At 60.5% G+C, this 20,413-nt stretch overlaps 1 protein-coding gene across 23 annotated transcripts in view; it reads left to right on the top strand.

The window, feature by feature from the left end:
• The window catches only part of PTPRS (protein tyrosine phosphatase receptor type S), a 96,385-nt gene that overhangs the window by 41,080 nt on the left and 34,892 nt on the right, over window positions 1-20,413 (top strand). For 9 of the 23 annotated variants that reach the window (XM_045491643.1, XM_045491658.1, XM_045491657.1 and 6 more), the window contains 7 exons: window positions 373-518; window positions 943-1,084; window positions 6,030-6,218; window positions 7,556-7,564; window positions 9,275-9,292; window positions 11,968-12,078; window positions 13,980-13,991. In XM_045491643.1, the coding sequence (XP_045347599.1) occupies window positions 373-518; window positions 943-1,084; window positions 6,030-6,218; window positions 7,556-7,564; window positions 9,275-9,292; window positions 11,968-12,078; window positions 13,980-13,991 (627 nt within the window). The remainder of the gene's footprint in view (window positions 1-372; window positions 519-942; window positions 1,085-6,029; window positions 6,219-7,555; window positions 7,565-9,274; window positions 9,293-11,967; window positions 12,079-13,979; window positions 13,992-20,413) is intronic. The other 14 variants (XM_045491653.1, XM_045491649.1, XM_045491656.1 and 11 more) reach the window with 4 other exon arrangements.

The following is a 20,413-nucleotide window of genomic DNA, read 5'->3' as shown; positions in this document are numbered from 1 at the left end:
GTCCCAGCAGGGATCAGACCAGTCACCTCCTTCCAAGTCTTTAGGGCCAAGGACCCTCCAGGGTTTGGCCGGGCGCCACTGGGGGCCTCCAGGTGCCAAGTCTGAGGACCCCAGCGTCTTGGGGGAGGGCTCCCCATGTCCCATGTCTCGGGCGCACATGGGAGCGTGTGCGGCTGTGGTCTCGGGGGTGGGCGTGGGGAGGGCGTTCAGACTCAGCGTTTCTCTGCCTTCCTCCTTTCCCTCCCCTTCCCCGGGGCCCACATGGTACTCTGTGGCTGGGTCGGGGATAGAGGGCACGTCTGCGTGGCCCCGTGGGGTCCTGGCCTCCTGCCTGGGCCCGCCACACCCCTCCTCTTCCTGCTGTATCTCCAGAGCCCCCCAGGTTCATCAAAGAACCCAAGGACCAGATCGGCGTGTCGGGGGGCGTGGCCTCCTTCGTGTGTCAGGCCACGGGCGACCCCAAGCCACGGGTGACCTGGAACAAGAAAGGCAAGAAGGTCAATTCACAACGCTTTGAGGTGAGTCTGGGGGGAGGGGAGACAGTCGGGCGGCAGAGCCCCCTCCGCACGCGGGGCGGCCGTAGCTCGGCCACAGACGTCGCAGAAATATCTCCCAGGGGTCACACGGGCCGCCACCCTCCGTGGCCAGAGCAACTGTCCCCCCTCCCCGGCTCAGGGAGTACCCCGGGCCGGCCCTGCAGGCTGTGTGCTGTGTGGCCTCCGGCAAGGCCCTGCCCTCTCTGTCTCGTCTCACACACAGGATCAGCCTCGCTTGTACGTGCGGCACGATTCACGCGCCTGTCACACGGACTCCCCCACATGCCCACACGCCCTCCTGCACGTCCCCGGGCCCAGTCTCTGCCCGTGGCGCATTTGTGCACAGGGTCAGGCCCGGCCCCCGTCCCGGCCGCCGGCCTCACCTTTCTCCCCTCGCCCGCGGCAGACGATCGAGTTTGACCAGAGTGCGGGGGCCGTGCTGAGGATCCAGCCGCTGCGGACACCCCGGGATGAGAACGTGTACGAGTGCGTGGCACAGAACTCGGTCGGGGAGGTCACGGTCCACGCGAAACTCACTGTCCTCCGAGGTACTGGCCTCCCGGGGGGGCGGGGGGGGAGGGACAAACCTGAGAGGAGGAAGCATCGAAAGTCTTGCTTTGGATTTGTCTCTTTGGGGCACCGTGATGTCCCCTCCCCAGCCTGTCACACCACCGGGGTCCAGAGCCTGGCGGGAGGGATTCTACTGAGCCTGTGCAGGAGAGCCGCCTGAAGGGACTAGCGCTGTCACCATTCGTCATCTCGATCTTGCCCCTCTGATTACAAGAGCCTGGTCCACCTCAAACTGGTTCACGTAACAAAGGGAATTCGTCGATCCGTGTCATTAAAATGGCCACGCTGTGGCCGGCTTCAGGTTCAGCTAGATCCAGGAGCTCGTACGGTGTTCTTAGCCCTCACCCTCCCTCTGCCTCTGGGTTTGTCTTCTTCCATATTGACTGTCTCCTCGGGATTCCCCCCCCATCCGCTCCAGGCTCCGGGGCCACCACCCCAAAGAGAGGACGGGGTGGCCCAGGATGACTGCTCACTGGCCCAGCTTGGGTCGGGTGACCGTCCCCGAGGAGCAGATAGCCTGCTTGGCAGAGTTCTCCCTGGAGTCCGGGGTGTGTCTGCCCACACAGGCAGGGTCAGTAAGGGGCGGTTCCCCCAAAGGAATGGCACAAACAGGTACCCCCCCCCCCACTTCCCATACGTTCACACAGATCCTTCGGGAACCCTGCTTTGCTGGGCTGTTTTCTAAGCCTCGTTTGGGGGGGGGGGGGCTGGGGGCACCAGGAAATCTCTGTCTCCTTACAAAAAGCCTCCTCCTTCAGACAGCCTCGCCACAGACCCCCCCCACCCCCCACCCCAGCCTCTCTCTTCTGCCCGCTCTATTGCAAGGTGGTTTTAGCCTCTAGCGCTGTGTGGCCCCGGGCAAGTTAATAAACCCCTCTGAGCTACACTTCCTCACCCCCCAAGTAGGGAAATGACGCTGGCCGCAAGGGGTAGCTACGTGAACCAGGAAGGAGCGCTTGGCTGACCAGTTACCCGGCATCATTCTTCTCACTCCGGTGCTCAGCAGGCGGCTGCCACCAGCCCCTCTGTGCCCCTCGGGTGGGTGGGTCCTGCCTGTCGCCTACAGGGACACCCTGGCCCTCTCCTAGCTTTAAGCGTGAGCCACAGGCAGCCCTTTGGTGGGAGGTGGCCACCCGGGGTGGCATTCTCTGGCATCACTCAGGGCAGCGGACCCCGGGGGTCAGGGCCACTTTGCGTCAGACCCTGGGGTCATCTGCACGGAGCCCCTCCCTCAGAAGGCTCTGCCCCCACCGTCTGTTTAACAGGACGCCCCGTACTTTCTTTCGCATGGGTCCCGAGACCCTGCAGGGGGAGGCCTGGGGCGGGGAGTCTGCCCGGCCCGCCCCGCCTCTGCCCAATAGATATTCTTGCCCTGACCTTTCCCGGGCACAGACTGAACAGCCTGCCTCCCGCTGTCCCGTGTCAGCCTCCATTGTAAGCGCTCGGGGAGTTAAAAGGACACGCTGTGAATCTATTAACCGCCCGGTCGCTGGGAGTCTGGGAAAGACCCGTCTGCTCTCCCTGCCCCCCATCGAGGCCTCCTTGGCTGCGCTCCGCTCTCCGGCCGCCCGGAGGACGCGGGGCCCGGGCCGGGTGCCCAGCCCCGGGGCCTCTGACCCAGGAGCGCCCGTCCTCCGGGCGTCCCCCACCCGGGCCCCGAGCCGCAGGGTCCCCCGGCTGAGCGGGGAAGGTCTGGGCTCTTGGGCCCGGCTCTCCCCGCCTCCCTCCCCCCACCATCTGATTGTGGACCCCGCTCACGCCTTCCGTGCTGTTGTTTTAATTAAACTCCGAGGAATCGGGCGCAACGTGGTACGCGACGAACATTTTTGTTTAATTAGGAGCTCGTGGTGCCGTCAGACGGCCCAGCCTCCCCCGGCGCCCGCTCGCCTGCCCCCCACCCTGCTGGCTGCCGCCCACACGCACTCACGGGGACCCCCGAGGGCTGCACGCTCGCGGGCAGGGCTCACGTGTGAGCACGCGTGGGGTGTGGATGCTTCCCCGGGTGGGCGCACGCCGGCTTTGAGCTCCAGGAATTGGGGCCCGGTGGTCTGGGCCTAAACTTCCCGTGACGCCACCGGGAGCCAGTCAGAACCACCTTTGGGGTTCAGGCTTCAGGCCCAGGAAGAGCAAACCGGGCCTGACCCACCTTGGACAGGGTCCAGCCACGTCCTCAGACTCGAACGGGTCCAGTCTGGGGGGTTGGGACTGCTGCAGCCGGCCCCTCCCAGTTTTCTCGGGGCTTAGCCGGGCCTGGGTACCAGTCCCAGCCTTGCTGCATCCTGGCCGTAGGACCCGGGGCGGGTATGTTTCTGTCCGAGCCTCAGTTTCCCCCGCTGTGAAATAGCTCCCATCTTTGAGGAGGGCACAGGAAGATACCTGCACGGCGCCCGGTTACGCAGTGGACGGGACTTGGGACTGGGGCCGCCGGGCCTGCACGCGCGGCTGGACGCGGGCCACTGCTTTCCTGTCCCCCTGGAGAAACGGGACGGTGCTACGCCTGCCTGCCTCTCCCTGGCCCCATCTTGGCTTTCTGTCCCCTGACCGTACACCCGGGGCTCAGACCTCTCCCCCACGGGGGCTTTTTTCCAACCTGTTCCCCAGCCCCCCAGTCCCGTCCCCCAGAGCACTCACCAGGCCTCTGCTCCTTCTGGGCGTTCGTAAGCAAATGCGTGCGCATCGTTTCTCTTTCACAAATAGCAGCGACATCCAGGTGGCAGGAAGCGTTCTCTGTAAAACGCCAGAGAGCAAATATCATTGACTCCGCAGGCCAGACGCTCTCTGTCGCAACGTCTCAGCTCCGCTGCCCCAGCTGGAAAGCCGCTGTAGGTGATGGGGACGCAGATGGGCGTGGCCGTGTGCCAATAAAACTTTATTCACAAAAAGGAGCAAGGGGCCGGATTTGGCCCCGGGGGCTGTAGTTTTTGATCCTTGGCCTGTACCGTCTTTCCCGTTGATCCCTGCGCTCTGAGCAACGCGTCTGAGGCTCCGTAAGGTGACGTCTGCGTACTTCAGCATCGTGTCCCGCGGGGGGCCCAGCCTGTACGGAATGAGTTGACGGATGTTTAGGTTGTCTCCGGCCTTTTGCCGTTGCGAGTAGCTGCATTCTATCTCCGGTGCATGTGCCCCGTGGACACCGTAGATGCTGAGCTGAGGGTTGGGGGTCTCTGGCGGGTGGCACCAAAGCTCCCCTCCTAGTACGGGCCGTAGCGCCCCCTCTGGGCGGCTTAACGTATTCTCTCCCGGTCCTGGAGGCCGGAGGTCTGAGATCAGGACCGGGCTGCTCTCCGCGGCGTGCAGATGGTGTCTTCTCCCCGCGTCCCCACGGGGGTCGTCCCTCTGCACACCTGTGTCATCACGTCTCCTTGTAAGGACACCATATTGGATTAGGACCCACCCCAGTGGCCTCAGTCTAATTTAATCACCCCCGTAGAGACCTGATCTCCAAATAATCACATTCCGGGGTCCCGGGGGTTCGGGGTCCGACGTACGAATTGTGGGTGGCGGGAGGGCTCGTTTCGGCCACAACGGGGCTAATGGCTGTTTCGATTTGCACTGAGGAGTCTGGTCCCTGGGCCTGGGGAGTCCTGTGTCCGTTGTGGATGGCAGGCCAGACCGGAGCTGGAGGTGTTAGAGGTCAGAGCAAAAGGGGCCTGCCTAGAGCCCAGGTGCTGGAGAGGGAGAACCGAGGTGGGACAGCAGGTGGAGGCGGGGGGAGGTCCCCGAGCCGCCTCCCTTCCGTGGCGGGACCCCAGCTCAATCAGGACACAGAGTCCGCTCTGATTTTCAAGCTCGCAGACCAAGGCCGCCTGGCACTTAGCCGGCCCGCCTCATCGCCTCAGCCCGCGGCCATGTGCCTGCTGGTCACTGGACGTTGGGGGCTGAGGGTCTCCAGGGAGAGGGGCATTTTCTCCTGGTGTCCCTCCTGCCCCCTTTAGCGTGGAGAGAAACTAGACCTTGGCCAGGGAACGGGGACATTGACACCTGGAGGCGTGGTGACTTTCATAGGCTAATGGCAGCTGGGACTGAGCCGTTCACTCACTGATTGGGCGCCTACTGTGTGCCAGGCCCTGCGCTGGGCAGTGGGGACACAGCGGTGACACAGATACGTCACGATAAATAGAGTCGGTCACTAAGATATCCTGGAGTGAGGGAGGCTCAAAGTGGGACAGCCGAGACCAGTGGGTCAGTGGGAGGCGGGGGTCCTGGGTCTCTCCGGAGGGTGGTGAGGACCACAGTGGACGTGGGGCAGGGGAGGGGTGGGGTTCGGTTGATGTTTTTATGTATTTTTTAATGTTTGTTTATTTTTGAGAGAGAGAGAGAGGGACAGAGCGTGAGCAGGGGAGGGGCAGAGAGACAGAGAGGGGGACACAGAACCCGAGGCAGGCTCCGGGCTCCGAGCCGTCAGCCCAGAGCCCGACGCGGGGCTCGAACCCACAACCGCAAGATTATGACCTGAGCTGAAACCAAGAGTCCGACACTTAACAGACTGAGTCACCCAGACGCCTGCGGTTTACGTTTTTAAAACTCCCTCTGGATGCTGTAAAGTACCCCCAGGGTCAGCGGTGCTGACATCGGGGCTGGATCATCCTGGGGGCGGGCAGCAGAGGCATCCTGGGCATCATGGGGTGTCGAGAAACATCCCCGGTCCCCGCCCCAGCTGTGGCGATCAGAATATGCCCGGACATCTCCGGACTCGCCCCGGGTGAGAAGCTCTGGTCTGGCCTGGTACCAACACCCCCCCCCCCCCCCCCCCCGCCGTCGTGTGGCGCTGATCCACGTCGCACAGGAGGAATCGGGCCACAGGAGCTCCCCCGGCCACGCAGGGGCCGGACCGAGATCCTGCGGGCGCCCGAGCCCGCCCTGGAGGGCTGGCCGTGCGGCAACTGGGCCCCCGCCCTGTTCTTCCCCTGTCCCCACCCTCAGAGGACCAGCTGCCCCCCGGTTTCCCCAACATCGACATGGGCCCCCAGCTGAAGGTGGTGGAGCGGACACGGACGGCTACGATGCTCTGTGCTGCTAGCGGTAACCCCGACCCCGAGATCGCCTGGTTCAAGGATTTCTTGCCCGTGGACCCCAGCGCCAGCAACGGGCGCATAAAGCAGCTGCGGTCAGGTGAGCCCAGGTGGCCGGGAGGATGCGGGAGCCACGGAGGGCAGTAGGGGGAGGGCCGCGTCTCCGGGGCCCGAGCCCCGGGGACTCACGGGAGATGGAAAGGCAGAGGCGTGGGGAGCCACGGGGACCCGTGAGGACGGCCGTCTTCTGTGCCTAGCCACTGGGTGCGTCCCGGGGCACAGACCGTCAAGATAATGGCGAGGCCCGGGAGGCGGTAGGGGGAGAGCGCCTCCTCTGCTGAAGGCGTAGGCGTGTCCAGCGAGGATAAAACGGGGTCCGGCCAGGCCAGAGCAGAGAGGGAGATGTCGAAGGCAAGGGCCAGTGAGTGTTTCCAGTGCCGAGGCCGTGAGCCTCTCCGGAGGACGTTGGAGGCCTCAGACAGGTAAGGCAGTGGGGGAGCCACAGAGAGCTACAGGCAGAGAGCATCTCCAAGACTGAAGCAGTAAGGAGGGCACGAGACACAGACGGGTAGCCCAGCCTGTGTGTCCCCGCCCCGGCTGGGCCGGAGCCCAGGGCCTCGGCCACCTTGGGATGGCTAGTCCACGGTTGTGCCTCGGCATAGCACCCACGTGCCCCATCTGTGAGTCTGTCTGTCTCGGGGGGCGGGGGCGGGGGGGGGGGCGTGTGTGTGTCGTGTCACTCGTCCCCCTGCTTCGTGACGCGTCCACGTGTGCGTGTCTGGGCTGCCCGGCGCAGGCCTGACCGGCTTCTGCCCCCCGCCCCCACCCCCCCACCCCGAGTGCGGGCCCAGCACTGAGCACAGGTCCCGCCAGCCGCGCGTGGGTTCGGCCGCGCCCTCCCAGAGCAAGGCTTGCCCCCTGCATCTTGGCTGCTCGTGCACCCACGTTACCGCCCCTCCCGGGCCCGTGCGCGCTGGGTGAGTCCCCGCCTGCACACGTCGAGGCCCCACCCCTAGGCCGCCTGCGTGGCGTGCAGACGCGAGGTAGGGACGTGCCCGCGGGCGTGCGCTCGCGAGTGTTGCGGTCCACCGTGCTGGCACTTGCTGGGGCACACCTCTTTGCTTTCTCTCCCCCTTTCCCCTGAGGAGCCCGCCCTGAGCCACCCTTGCCTGAAGGCCTCCTGGCTGTTCCTACCGCCCCCACTCGCTGCCCGGTGGCCTCCTCCTCAGAGGGGTCCATCTGTTCCTGGCACGCACTAGGTGCTGGGCGAACAGAAGCTGCTTTATTGATCGGAGTCAATCTGATTATCAGTACCCCCCCCCACCCCCGCCCTCCCGGCCCCGCCCCCACCCCCGCCCCGGAGAGGATTCAGGCGTCCGCCGAGCGCCCATTAATGTTCCTGTTCTCTTTTCTTGTCCCTCTGTTGTAAACGTTCAGAAACCTTTGGTAAGTCCTGTCTCTTCACCGCGTCAACGACTAACGCGCCCTCGTCGTCCCCACCCCTCCCCCGCCCCCTCTCCTCCCCCAGACTAACAGCCACTGTGACAGTAACCTGACCCGCTCCACGTGGCATGTTTACTAACGACCCTCCCCCCCCTCCCGTCCATCTGTCCGTCCCCCACCGGCTGCCCAGCCCTCCCCAATCAGGCACCAGGGGGTTGCAGAGAGAGGAGCCCAAAAGGAAAAGAGGAAAAACAAAAAAACCCCACAAGGCCACAAGGGGCCGTTCAGACCCCAGATCGGAGGCTAAGGGGAAGATTAAGGGAATCCTAGGGTCAGGGGACTTTTGCACCGCACAGCCCCCCAGCCTTGACACGGCTGGAAAATGATAAAATGACAGAAGTTTTGGGAGCTGGGACACGGGCAGGGGACGGAGGAGGAGTTTTCTAGCCGGGCTGGCAGCAGGCACTTCCTTTCCCAACATCCAGCCTGAATCCCCTGAACCAACCGTGGGAGTGACTGATGTTGGCCCCGGAAAGTTCCTTCGCCTCTTCCTCAGGGTCAGAAGCAGAGCCACCTTTTCATACCTGCGAGGTCTGTCCTTTGCTTCCGATACAGCGGCCGTGGGCTGCTTGGCCGTCCCGGGAGGTCTCGCTGTTTGGCCTCTGGACCCCCATCAGCCCGAGGCTGATTCCCATTTGCTCCCAGGTAGCGAGGAGAAAGGGGCCTCGTCGGGTTGAGGATCTTGTAAGAGATCATCCAGAGGCCTAGGAGGCTGGAGCGCTGGGTTCAAAGCACCCAGCCCACCCTCTGGGCTTCGGTTGGCCCGTCTGTCCGTCCGTCCGTCCGCCCGTGTGCCCGTGCCACGTGGGAGGGGCCGGCGTTCTGTCCCGCGAGCCTCTCTGCCCCGGCCTGGGGTCCCCTTGTTCCCGGGGTTATCAGCTATCCACCAGCAGAAAGGCGGCTGGATCTCTGCCAGAAAGATTTGGCCCAGAATGTAACTCTAGCCCAGGACCCAGGACCGCCTTTTGTGTGTGTGTGTGTGTGTGTGTGTGTGTGTGTGTGTGTGTGTCCCGAGTTGCGCCTGCCCCGGCGCCCGGGTGAACAAGCCGATGGCCCTTTCCTCTTTTCCTTTTGGAAGTTGAGGAGGCCGTAGGGCCCTCCCTCTGCCCTCTGTCCCCTTTCGCTGCCCTTCCCTGTCCCCGTTACTCAGCCTGTCTGAAATGCCTTCCCTTTGCTCTATTAACGCCCAGCCCTGGGGCACTAACCCCTCTCCCCCTGTCGCTAACAAGATTCCCAAGTCCCCCCTCGCTCCCTGTCCCTCTTGAGAAGGAAAGAAGGAAGGGAGGTCCGTGACCTCCCTGCCTGAGCCCAGAAGGAAGGCAGCCAGCGGGCCCAGGCCGGGCCATAGACCTCCCTGGGCCGTAGGGCCTGATACCAGTCTAGAGGGGTTTCTAGACTCAGGAGATTTCCACCTCCTACAGGAAGTCTTCCTGACTGACAAGCCCTCAGATCCAGCTCTGCTCCCAGGAGCCTGGCCTCGACTTCTTGGCAAGGCCTGCAGGGTCCAGAGGCTCAGGGCTGGCTCAGTCCCCCACGCCCCTGGGGGCAGAGTGGACAGGCCTGGCTTGTGGCCCCGCCTGGCCTCCCTGGGGCCCCCCGGCCCCCGAGGACCACCTTCTGAAATTCACCTGACTCTCTCTGCTTCCCTTACAGAAAGCACTCCGATCCGAGGTAAGAGGCTCTTTCCTTACTCCCTCTACCCACTCACGCGCTCTCTCGCTGCCCACCCAGCCCCTCAGGCTCCTCGGGGGGCTGCACCCAGGCCCCTCCCTCGTATCTACCTCTTGCCGCCCCGCCCAGTGTCTGTCCAGTCTCTGTGTCTGTGTCGCTGTGTGTGGCTGTGGGGCCGAGTGTGGCCAGCGGAGGCCCCTCCGGCCACCTGGCTGCAGGGAAGGGGCTGTCTCCTCAGGAAGGGGCCGTGCCTCCCGTGTCCTCCCCCAGAGCCCTGGGGGCCAGTTTCTTATCGCTGCTCTGTACACAGACCTCGTCTGTCTTCAGCCTCAGTCTTCCCTTCTCTAAAACGAGCACGCAGAGGGGGCCTTCTGGCTCCACAGCTCCTTCTGAGCGGAGGGTCCAGCCCGAGGGAGCAGAGAGACCGTCAGTCTCAAAGGCTAAGCCCCCCCACCCCACCCCCAAGTGCTGACTAGAACGGACTAGAATGGGCCTGGGTCGGAGCCCTAGGGAAGTGTCAGTGTCTGGTCCTCGCTTTGCCACGAAATGCTGTGTGACCTAGAGTAGGCTCCCTGCCCTCTCTGGGCCTGCACAGTAACCTGCCTGCCTGCCTCCCCAGAGGCTTGAGGTTGGGGGAAAGTAGGAAGTGTGAAATGGGAGAAGATTCTGTATCCACAGCCCCCAAAGAAACTAATCTGGGGTCCTGATTTGTGGGCACACATCATTTCCGTGAGACAACCACGAACACAGTTGGGCGGAGGGGTCTTCTGGGGGAGCTTGGACTGGATTGTTGGACTCTTGGTGCCAAGGACGCTGATGCCTGTGATTCAGACACACCCGGAGATAACTCTTTCGCCTTTCATTCATTCACTCGTGGCCAAGAAGCATTTGGGTCCAGGCCTGTGATTCAGACACACGTAGAGATGTTCACTCAGTTTTGTTTAGTTATGAAAACGGAAACTTTGGTCCAGGCCTTTGATTTCAAACATACTTGTGGAAACCTTTGCCTCGTTTTTATTTACTCCTGGGCATTCAGGTATCTTACTGAGGTCTGCGATTTTATTTTTTTTTTAATTTTTTTTTTTCAACGTTTATTCATTTTTGGGACAGAGAGAGACAGAGCATGAACAGGGGAGGGGCAGAGAGAGAGGGAGACACAGAATCGGAAACAGGCTCCAGGCTCTGAGCCATCAGCCCAGAGCCCGACGCAGGGCTCGAACTCACGGACCGCGAGATCGTGACCTGGCTGAAGTCGGACGCCTAACCGACTGCGCCACCCAGGCGCCCCTGAGGTCTGCGATTTTAAACGTAAAGATGTTAGGGCAGCTTCATTTACTTGTGACAATGAGCATTTGTTCCAGACTTGGGTTTTCAGATATCCTTGGGGGAAACGTTAGCCTCATTCTCATTTACTCATGGGCACTGTAGTGTTTGATCGAGGCCCGGGCTTTCGTATGTTCCTGAGCAGTTGGCGTTCATTTTTATATATTGACGGGGAGCTAGGTGTTTGATCTGGGCCTGTGGTTTCAAACGTAGGGGAAATCAGCCGCATTTTCGTACCCTCATAGGCATCAAGACCTTTAGTTTGGGCCTGTGATGTTCAATATGCTTGAGAATTGGCTTCTTCTTTAAACTTTTAGTCACTCACAACCAACAGATTCTTTGATCCTGGCTGGCGATTTTCAAACACACGTGTGGCGTTGCAGCCTCAGTTGGTGGGCATTAGGTTTTTCATTCAGACCTCTGATTTCAGACACTTGAAAAGTTTCCCGTTTTAGCCCACGCGTACGACGGCCATGGCTCTGGGACCGTAAATGCAAACACACCTGAGGAAGTTCGCTTTGTTACCCATCAGCACCAGGGTCCTGCATCCAGGCCTGTGGTTCTGAGATTTATTTAGGGGAATCCAACCGCGGGGAAGATTCAAGCTCCTTTTTAATCAGTTTCAGGGACGGGAGGCTTTTGAGCGAGGCTTTCTGATTTCAAACATACTTGATGTGTATCAGTCTCCACATCCTTTCCCTTAGCTGATGCGAGAGGCAACCCAGTGCTAAAAGTCCAGTGAGTCTTAAAGAAGTGCAGCCTTGTCTCTGTTTATGGGCGCGGCAGGCTTTGGGACCTGTCGTTTCAAACACACTGGAGGAACCCAGACCTATGTTCGTTACCTCATGGGCACTGCCTGAACCAGCAGAGCAAGCAGCAGCTTCCCGAACGTGCACATATCCTGTGGCCGCCCCTTCGGCCCCAGGGTCTTTCAGACGACTGCTGTGGGTTGTGAACGCCAGCTCAGTCTCCCCCACCCTCTGCCTGGAGCGCCTCACTCCGCGCTTTTGCAAACACACCTCCGTGACCCGGACCTCCCCGGCTTCGTAGTTCGATGCGGCGGTCGCTGCCCCGCGTCCGCCCTCTTTCACAGAAGGGGAGGTTTGCAGGAGAGCGTAGTGTGTTCAGGCTCGTGTTGGGCTAGGCTCGGGGTGGGGGGAGATGAGCCAGGTGAGGCCTCCCCCTCCGCACCCCCCCCCCCCCCCAGGGTTTCTAGGCTAACTCCTGTCTTTTGTCTGCCTCTCTGGCCCAGACAGACCAAGAGACGGGGCTGGACGGGGCTCTGGGACGGCCCGCCCAGCCCAGGCCCGGGCCTGCCCTGACTGGCCCGGCTTTCTCCCCTCTCCCCGCAGGGGCCCTGCAGATCGAGAGCAGTGAGGAGACGGACCAAGGCAAATACGAGTGCGTGGCCACCAACAGCGCTGGCGTGCGCTACTCCTCACCCGCCAACCTCTACGTGCGAGGTAGGGAACGCCGTATCCAGGTCGAAGGCAGGGACCCGTCCTGTCCTGTTCCCCTTCCCTCCTTGGGCTCACAGCCTCCGGGCTCCCCTGTTCCCTGCAGACCCGAGCAGGAGGGCCCCCGCCCCCACCACCACCACTGTACCCCCTGGTCACGGCAGGACCTCGGGTGACGGGAGCATCCCTCTCTGGGCCTCAGTTTCCTTACCTGTCAGACGCAAGGGGGGGTGGGCAGCGAAACCCCCCCACCCCCGTGCCGGTGACGCACACCCCGTGGGCGGCAGGACCTGGTGGGGAGGCAGGAGGGAACGGGGCAGGGCGGGGGGGTCGGTCTCGGGCCCACGGGGCCAGGGGAGCCTGGAGGCCTCTGCCCCGCCCCGCCCGCCTGCCCGCCCACCCGAGTCGGCTTCTGTGGTGTATCGTGCCTGCCCTCTGCTGTGTGCTTGCTTTGCTTCTCCAGACTCCGTGGCCTCTCGTAGCCCCCCCCCCCCCCCACTTCACACCCCGCCCGCCCCGCGCCCCCTCCCCCCCCCCAGCGACCCAGCGCCCTCCATCCGAGAGCCGGGGAGGGGTCTCTGAGGCCCCGTCCCCTCGCCGGTCCCTGCACCTGCGGCCGTCCCAGAGCCTGGTGCCCTTCGTCCCCTAGTTGCCCCGGGGAAGGACGCGTTTCTGCCCCAGGGCCACGGCAGGCACGGCACGCCCCGCCCCCCCCCAGCGCCCCGCCCCGCCCCCACCCAGGGAGGCCGCGCGGGGGGCGTCTGCGCGGACTTCCTCCTGGGCCCCTTGGGGTGCCCTCAGAGGCGCCGGGGTGGTGGTGGGGATGCTCCCCTTGTCCCCGGGGGCGTCTGTGGTCCGCCCCTCCTCTTATCCCCGCGCTGGTTCTCTTCCGTTCTTCCAGAAATTTTAATCCGCTTCCTCCTCCACCGTTTGCCGTCCTCCCTTTCCCGCCTCCCGGTGGCTGTTTCTGATCCGATCCGTGGTTTCTAGAAACAGCCGCTTCTGCCGGCAAACAGGGCCCCCCGTTCAAACCCCGGGGGCGGCCCCGATTGGCTCTGCAGGCGTGGCCGCGCCCACACCTCTCCGGGCCTCGGTTTCCCCCGATTGAGGCACCAAGCGCCCGGCGTTCTCCAGCCGGGAGGCTGGGTGCTCCCCCCCTCCCCTCCCCCCACCTTGGTCCCCATCGGGCACAGCCCCCCACTGGCCCCGAAGCAGCTCCTTGGTTATGCCCCTGGGGGGTTACGTCTTGTCCCCGAGGAGGAGGCCGCGCGGGGGGCGGGAGCGGGGGCCGTGGGCGCGAGGGTGGGCAGGGTGACCCACCGACCCACTCTGCCACGGCACCTCTGGTGAGTTGTATGGCGCGTCCACGACTCCAACTGACTGGTCTTCGTCTAACCTGCTTATTTCTCTGCAAACACCTGGGATGGGGGTTTGTAAGTCTGGCAGCGTTTAAGGACAGCGTGGACAACAGGCATGGGGCGGGGTGGGGGGGCGGGGGGGGGCGGCCTCTAGCGAGGGTGCGACGAGGGGGGGGGACCCCCGCGTCCTCAGCCCCCTGGAGGTGGGGTCCCCAGCATGAGCCTCCGATCTTTTGGGGGTCCAGCCTCCCAATCTCTGCCTGGGTCTCAGACGCTCCCGAATTGAATTAAAAAAAAAAAAGGAAAAAAAGAAAAAGAGAATCGTGGAGGACAAATGTAGATCTTATATGTGGAGCAAAGGAAAAAAGGTCTCATTGCTGTTCTTTTTTATTTTTTAATTTTAATTTTTCTTTTTGGTTTAAAGAAAAAACAACAAACGTGCAGCTTTTAGCCTTGAGAAGTCCTCTTTTTACTCTCTGTATCTCCCCTATTTTTTCTCTCCTCCCCATGTCATTGTGTTCTGCATCAAACCCCCTTTACATCCCTCAGAGCTTCGAGAAGGTTGGTGTGTTTTTTTCTTTTTTACTTTCTTTACCCACATTTTTACATTCCGAACGTGACACGCACACACACGAAACGCACACAGACACGCACCCGCGCGCGCGCACACACAGACACACACACGGACACACACAGACAAAACGAAAAAGACGGAATAACGAATCGTAAGCGCAAAGCGGACAAAACAAAACAAAACAAAACAAAACAAAAAAAAACCGCCAAGCGAGAGCAAAAACCCAGAAAGACACGAAAATCTCAGCCGCGCCCAGCCCGGCCTAGGGCCGGCCGCACACATGCGATGCTTGCATTGTGGTCGCCTCTATGCATCCGTTGGTAATGTTGTTGCTAAGTTTTTTGCACCCCTCGTCGTCATGGTAACTTGGGCCTGATGCATGCTGGGAGAATGTAAAAATTTCTCTGCATGCCACTCTTGTCGGTTTGGTGAATTCCCAGCGCCTTCTGTTGGAGTGTTTCTCGTCTCCCGTTCTGTTTTCTTTCTCCTTTGGTTTTCTTCGTATTTTCTTTCTTTCCTTTTATTTAAGTATTATTACTATGATTTGGGTTTTGTTTTGTTCTTGGGGGGGAAAAAACCGATCCGTTCGTTTTTTTTTTCCCCCTCCCATCCCCGTTCGCCCCGTCCCCTTCTTCCCCCGAAGCGTTTCGTCTTTGGTTCTGTCTCGTGTTTCCGTGCTATTTGGTTTCGGTTTCTTGGGCTGAGCTGTTCTGTGGTTGTTCCCCAAACGCATTGTGATTTAAAAGCCAGTGTTCCTGTCCCAGCTACCATCCGGGAGGGCGGGTCGGGGTCCCACAGCTGGGATGCTGGGGCAGAAAGTGACCGCCCGGGCTCAAGGGGCACAAGGGAGGTGGCATAATAGACAGATGCTGGGGGGGGGGGGTGTGAGGAGAGCAGCCCAGCTTGCCTGCCCTCGCTGGACAGCCCCCTTTTACCCAGAGCTGGCGCCCTCAGCCCCACACCGCAGCCATGTTGGAAGGGGGCTCAAGCAGCCACGTTCCCGTCTTTCTGCCTCGGCGTGAGACCACCTCCCCGCTCTCCCAGACAACCCAGAAGGCAGGCGTTTGAAGCACAGCTAAATGGGCAGCCAGCATTTTGAGATCCACGTGGCGGCAGTCCAAATGTGAGGAGTGGCTACCTTAAACTGGAGCGTTCTCCCGAAGCGATGCGCGCTTGGCGCGTAGGCAGCGCTCAGAATGGCAGCTGTGTGATGACGTTCCCATCCTGGCTGGGCACGAGTACAAAACTGCCTGTCAGCAAGTGTAGCGTGACCGACTTTGGAGGAAATACTTGGCCGCTTATCCCCCGCCTTCAGTGCTATGCCTCCGCCTCCCAGGCGGTGTTGGCCGCTTCCTCCACACACCTCCCCCCCCCCCCCCCCCCCCCCCCCGGCTCTGGGCCCAGTCACAGACGTCTTGTCCAGCAACACAGCACGGTCACTTTCTGAGTACCTGAGCATCAGAACTGTGGAATTCTGGAGAATCCCAGGGGAACTTTGGACATAGCCTCTCCCCCTCCCCCTCTGCCTCCCCTGCTCTCCCACTGCCTGCGTCTCCCTCTCTCTCTTTCTCTCTCTCTCTTTTTCTCTCTCTCTGTCTCTGCCTCCCCCAGTCTCTCTCACTCCTGGAAACCTTCAGAGATGCACACTCCTGTCTGTTCCCTCCCTAAAGAAAGGCAAGCCCTTGAGAACACTACTCCAGCCCCAAATAAAAACTCGATTTAGATTTCTAGCCCCTGCCCCCCCGACCCCCAGCTGCCTACCCAACAACATAAGTGGAAGTTGAGAGAAGAGGCCAGCCTGTTGGGGTCACCGGGTTTTCCCCTCTTGTCCCTCCCCGTCCTTCCCTAAACTCTCACTTACTGTGAAGTCCACGGCCAAGTTGGCCAGAGGATCCTCAGAGGAGATTCGTTTCTCCTGTCTCCTTTTTAACCCAGTGCGAGAGCTACCCGGCCGACCCTCAGAGGAGCGGGTCTCCCAGCGCCTCCACCAAAGCTGGGTCCCAGTGAATTCAAACCGAGGGGCGGCAGAGGGTCTTGGGCTCCGGCCAACCTGGGTTCAAAGCCGGCCTCTGCCCCTCCCTGACTGTGTGACCTCGGGCCAGTCACCTGATCGCTTGGGGTCCCATTGATCTGAACCGGAAGGATCCTTCCTGCACCGGCTCGCACGGTAGTTGGCAGAAGAGTCCATTGAGCTAATTAAACGCTCGAGTACGATCTGAGCAAGTCCCTTTCCTTCCTTGGGGACCCCACTTGCCCCACCAGGTACTTACTTCACAGATCCGCTGTTTGGGTAAGACGGCCGTGGTAAACCGCTTTGAAACGACTTGTAGGGCAGAAGCCAGTTCGTGGGCTCAGATGTCATTTTTCACCGGTGCCTTTCCTTTTACGTTGTTGCCAGTGCAGAGCTAGCCGCAAGGATTCTCTCCCCCCAGGCCTAACTCCCATTCATAGTTAGCCCGCTTCTGCTGACCCTCGGTGGTTCCGGGGGGCGGGATGTTCAGACCACGTCCTTCTCCTCTTGAAATGGATCTCTGAGATACAAAGGCCCAAATCCAAACCAAGCCCCCATCTTTTCTTTTTTTTTTTTTTAATACAGCCAGCGTGCCCCTTCCAGAACCCCCCTAGGGAGAGCCGCAGCTTAGGTGTTTGACAAGGCGGCGAGGTGATCGGATGACATTCTCTCTGGCTGTGAATTTTCTTGCTTGTCTCTTTAACATCAGGCTTCAAGGGATCGCTCAGTGGCTAAAGGTGGCGTCTTTAGCGCTTGGTTCATCGAACCCACGGTGCACGGGACCCAGTTAAATGGTGTGCCACCCTCCTGGTGTTGTGAGAGCTTGCGGGGAGAGCCCTCTTGGGGAAGATCGGCTCACCTTCCAGGCACTCAGGATATCTTTAGGGTTTGGGAGGAAGTCAGATGGGGCTGGGATAATTTTTTTTTTTTTTGATTTTTTTTTTTTTAACGTTTATTTATTTTTGAGACAGAGAGAGACAGAGCATGAACAGGGGAGGGGCAGAGAGAGAGGGAGACACAGAATCGGAAACAGGCTCCAGGCTCCGAGCCATCAGCCCAGAGCCCGACGCGGGGCTCGAACTCACGGATCGCGAGATCGTGACCTGGCTGAAGTCGGACGCTTAACCGACTGCGCCACCCAGGCGCCCCAGGGGGCTGGGATAATTTAATGACAGGTCTCGAATGCTGAGCTGAGAAACTAGGACTGGATGCCCAGTGCCCGTGGGGGGTCTGGATTGCCCTGATTTGTCCTGTTCTTCAGAACTCTGTGACCCGTCCCCAGGCCTTTGCAGATCAAACCATAGCATGGCATTTTATGGGACAGGTTGTTCTTCAGGTTAAATTTCTGGCACCCAAGCCGTGTCATTGGTGGATATGACGCCTAGGTGTTGTCCTTACCTTCTGGATCTTCCCCCCCCCCCCGGCCCCCCTGAAACAGGAGTAGATACAGATACTGGGTCTGGAAGCCCCCCTGAAATCCCCGTATCTCCAGAAAGATTCCCGTTGGGGCGTGTTGTTGAGTTTCCTGGTCCCTGCTGATCACTCCTGGCCGTGCCTCCCCCTACCCTGCCCCCGAGGCCCCTGACCTGACCCCGACAGGACCAGCCCTTCTCATCCCACCCTCATCCCCAGGGGAGAGGGGGCGCCAGGGTGGGGAGGCAGGCTTCCTCTGTTTGGGCTTGGCGGGCGGCAGGGAGGGGGCGTTCCGCAGGAACACTGAGCTCTCGAACCTCTCGCCTGCTGCCTGCCTCACACCCTTTGCATCGCTGTTTCCTCTGTTTTGGCGGTTGGGGGGCGGGGGGGGGGGAGTGAGGGGAATATTAGATTACACCTTGTCGTCTGGAAAGCCTTGCGTCTCTGGCGGTCGCAGCGAGGGGTGGCAAGGAAGTCATTCAATTGGCAAGATGTCAACCCATTTTCTGCTAGAACCAAACAAAAAAATTAAAAAAAAAAAAAAAAAAAAGTGGGGACAGAGAGAGAGAGAGAGAGGGCACCAAAAAAAGGAAAATCAATGTCGGCAGTACAGCAAAACATCCAGCTAAAAATGCTTAACAACTTGCCGAGGCCGCTGGTCAGCCCGTGGGCCGGGGTCCAGCCAGGTCCCTCCGGGCCTTGCACGCTATCTCGATGGCGGAGGGAGCTGGTGGTGGGAGGGAGGAGGCAGGATTGTGCAAAGGGGGCAGGAGCAGAAAGACGCCCAAGGCAGGCCACGGAGCAGCACCCCCGCTCCCCGGGCCACAGGCTGGGGTTCCACGGAGGGGCTGAGAAACGGCTTTGGACTCGATGAGACTCGGACCCCCCTCCCTTCCCCGGACAGGTGTAATCTAAGCTTCAGTAAACCCGTGGAGGCTGCAAAACTTCTTGGCATCTCTCCCCCCACCCTCCCCACCCGCGCCCTCATTTTGGAGTCTGGAGGAGTAACCCGGTGGCTCCTCTGACCCCAAAATGCCAGGCAGAGCTCTCCCCCCCCCCTGCCCCCCACCCCCCCTTGGAGCTGCGGCTTGCCGAATCGTTGAGATGTCTGACACTGTTGAGTTCCCTACCTAGTGCTGCAACCAGATCACCTCACTTTTGAGTTTTCCCTCACCCCTCCCCACCCTTTCTCCCCTGAACCCACCCCCACCCCCTTTTGGTTTTTGAGTTTCTGCCTCTTCCTGCCTGGGGGAGGGGTCGTCTCCCGGTTGCTTTGACGGTTTTTGAGTTGTTTTTCCATGTGAATCGGGGTTTGAAGCGACCCACCCCCCCCCAACCCGCCACCCCCCCCCCACCGCCCACCCTCCTGACCCCCTCACCCATGCGGGTCCCCCCCGCTGGGACCCCCGGCTACTCGGTGACGAGAAGAGCTGGAAACGAGAGCCAGCTGGAGCATGCTGAGGACCAAGGCTGGTGTGGTCCCCTTATAACCTGCCTGGACCCTCCATTCAGGTCGGTAATTGGGGGCGGGGGTCCCGCGGGGCCACTCCGTCCTGTGGGCTCTGCACCCACGTTACTTTCTAACCCGCACCTCAAGCTTGCAGCCAGGGGTGGAAAGATGTCGTGGGTGGGTGTCCGCACCAAACTGGGCAGAACACAGTGTCAGCCACCCCGCCCTTGCTGGCTGGGAGGTTGCCCAGAGGCCTACTGAGGCCCGCCCCCCCCCAGGGGGTTCTGAGCCACCTAGTGCCAGTGGGCATGATCCTCCCCAAACTCGTGGCAAACCAGCCCTCTTCCTCCACAGCACACCCTTAGAAGCAGATGAGGTAGATGAGAAAGCATGTAGGCAAAGGTTCTCAGCCGTCAGCTTTCATAGCATCTTGGCAGATCCATTTAACCGATGGCTGCTGGCCATGTTCGGGATCGTGAGCACTGACATGAGTACTGCTGACCAGTGCCCTTCCGCATGGACCGCCTTATCACGAACGACTCGTACAGCAGGTCTTTTACATATTGGAGATAGCATGCTTCGTCCGTGCTTTTGAGAAAAGTCAGAGGTACCTTCCAAGGCTCCCCATGGGGAGATATTTTAAGATAAGTTCAGGTGTGTATGGGGTCTTTGGGGCAAGATATCGAGCCTTACACGGGGATAAATTTGGCTCATATTTAACCTTTAAATCATAAAGCTGGCTCTTCCTCCCTTTGACGTTCTCATAATCCCTTTCAATAGGGGCGTCTCACTAATGGCTTCTGGATGTTTATTATGATGGCTGCTGGGTAGTATTCAACTGGTGGCCACTGGTTACTATTCACTTGATTGGAATATATAGGTGATGAGGTACTTTTGCCCTCTTTGCTGCCCCCGGAAGGTAAAGACATGAGTTGAAAGAGCCAGGTGCCAAGAAGAGACACCTACCTGGCTGCAAGTCTTACCACTTAGCCATGGTGAGACAAGACCCGCTTTACCTGAGAGGCAGGGTCCAGGCACACCTGGCTTGGAGCTCTGGTCCCACCAGTTCCTTTGCGCCCTCCAGCTAGCCCTGTCACTTCTCTGAGCCTCCAGTCCCTCGTCTCATCTGCCACACAAAGTTGGAAGGGATAAAACGAGATGGGCATTCGATAGAAATTCTGTTTCCTTTTTAACTAATCCATCCCCAACCCTGTTGAGGCGGAGAATCTAGTTGACCTCCCTGCCCCACCCCCCACCCTGGAAGGCCGGAAGGGATCTTCACAGGCCCCTCGCCCAGGTTGAGAACCTTCTGTGTGCTGGGGTACGCCTCAGTCAACTTCATGGCCCTCTCAGTGTGTCCCCAATTGCCCCCATTTCATGGGTGGAGAAACCGAGGCTCTGGGAGGATGAGGGGCCTTCCCAAGACCCCAGGGCTTTTTCACCCACGTCACCGTCTCCCACCTCTGCCTGGAGAGGTTTTCTGGGAGGTTCTGAGGTCGTGAGGGATTGCCTTGCCGTGTGGTCAGCGAGTCTGT

The sequence above is a fragment of the Leopardus geoffroyi genome, chromosome A2, assembly GCF_018350155.1.
Source record: "Leopardus geoffroyi isolate Oge1 chromosome A2, O.geoffroyi_Oge1_pat1.0, whole genome shotgun sequence".
Taxonomy (NCBI): domain Eukaryota; kingdom Metazoa; phylum Chordata; class Mammalia; order Carnivora; family Felidae; genus Leopardus; species Leopardus geoffroyi.
This window is presented reverse-complemented; position numbering and strand designations above follow the sequence as displayed.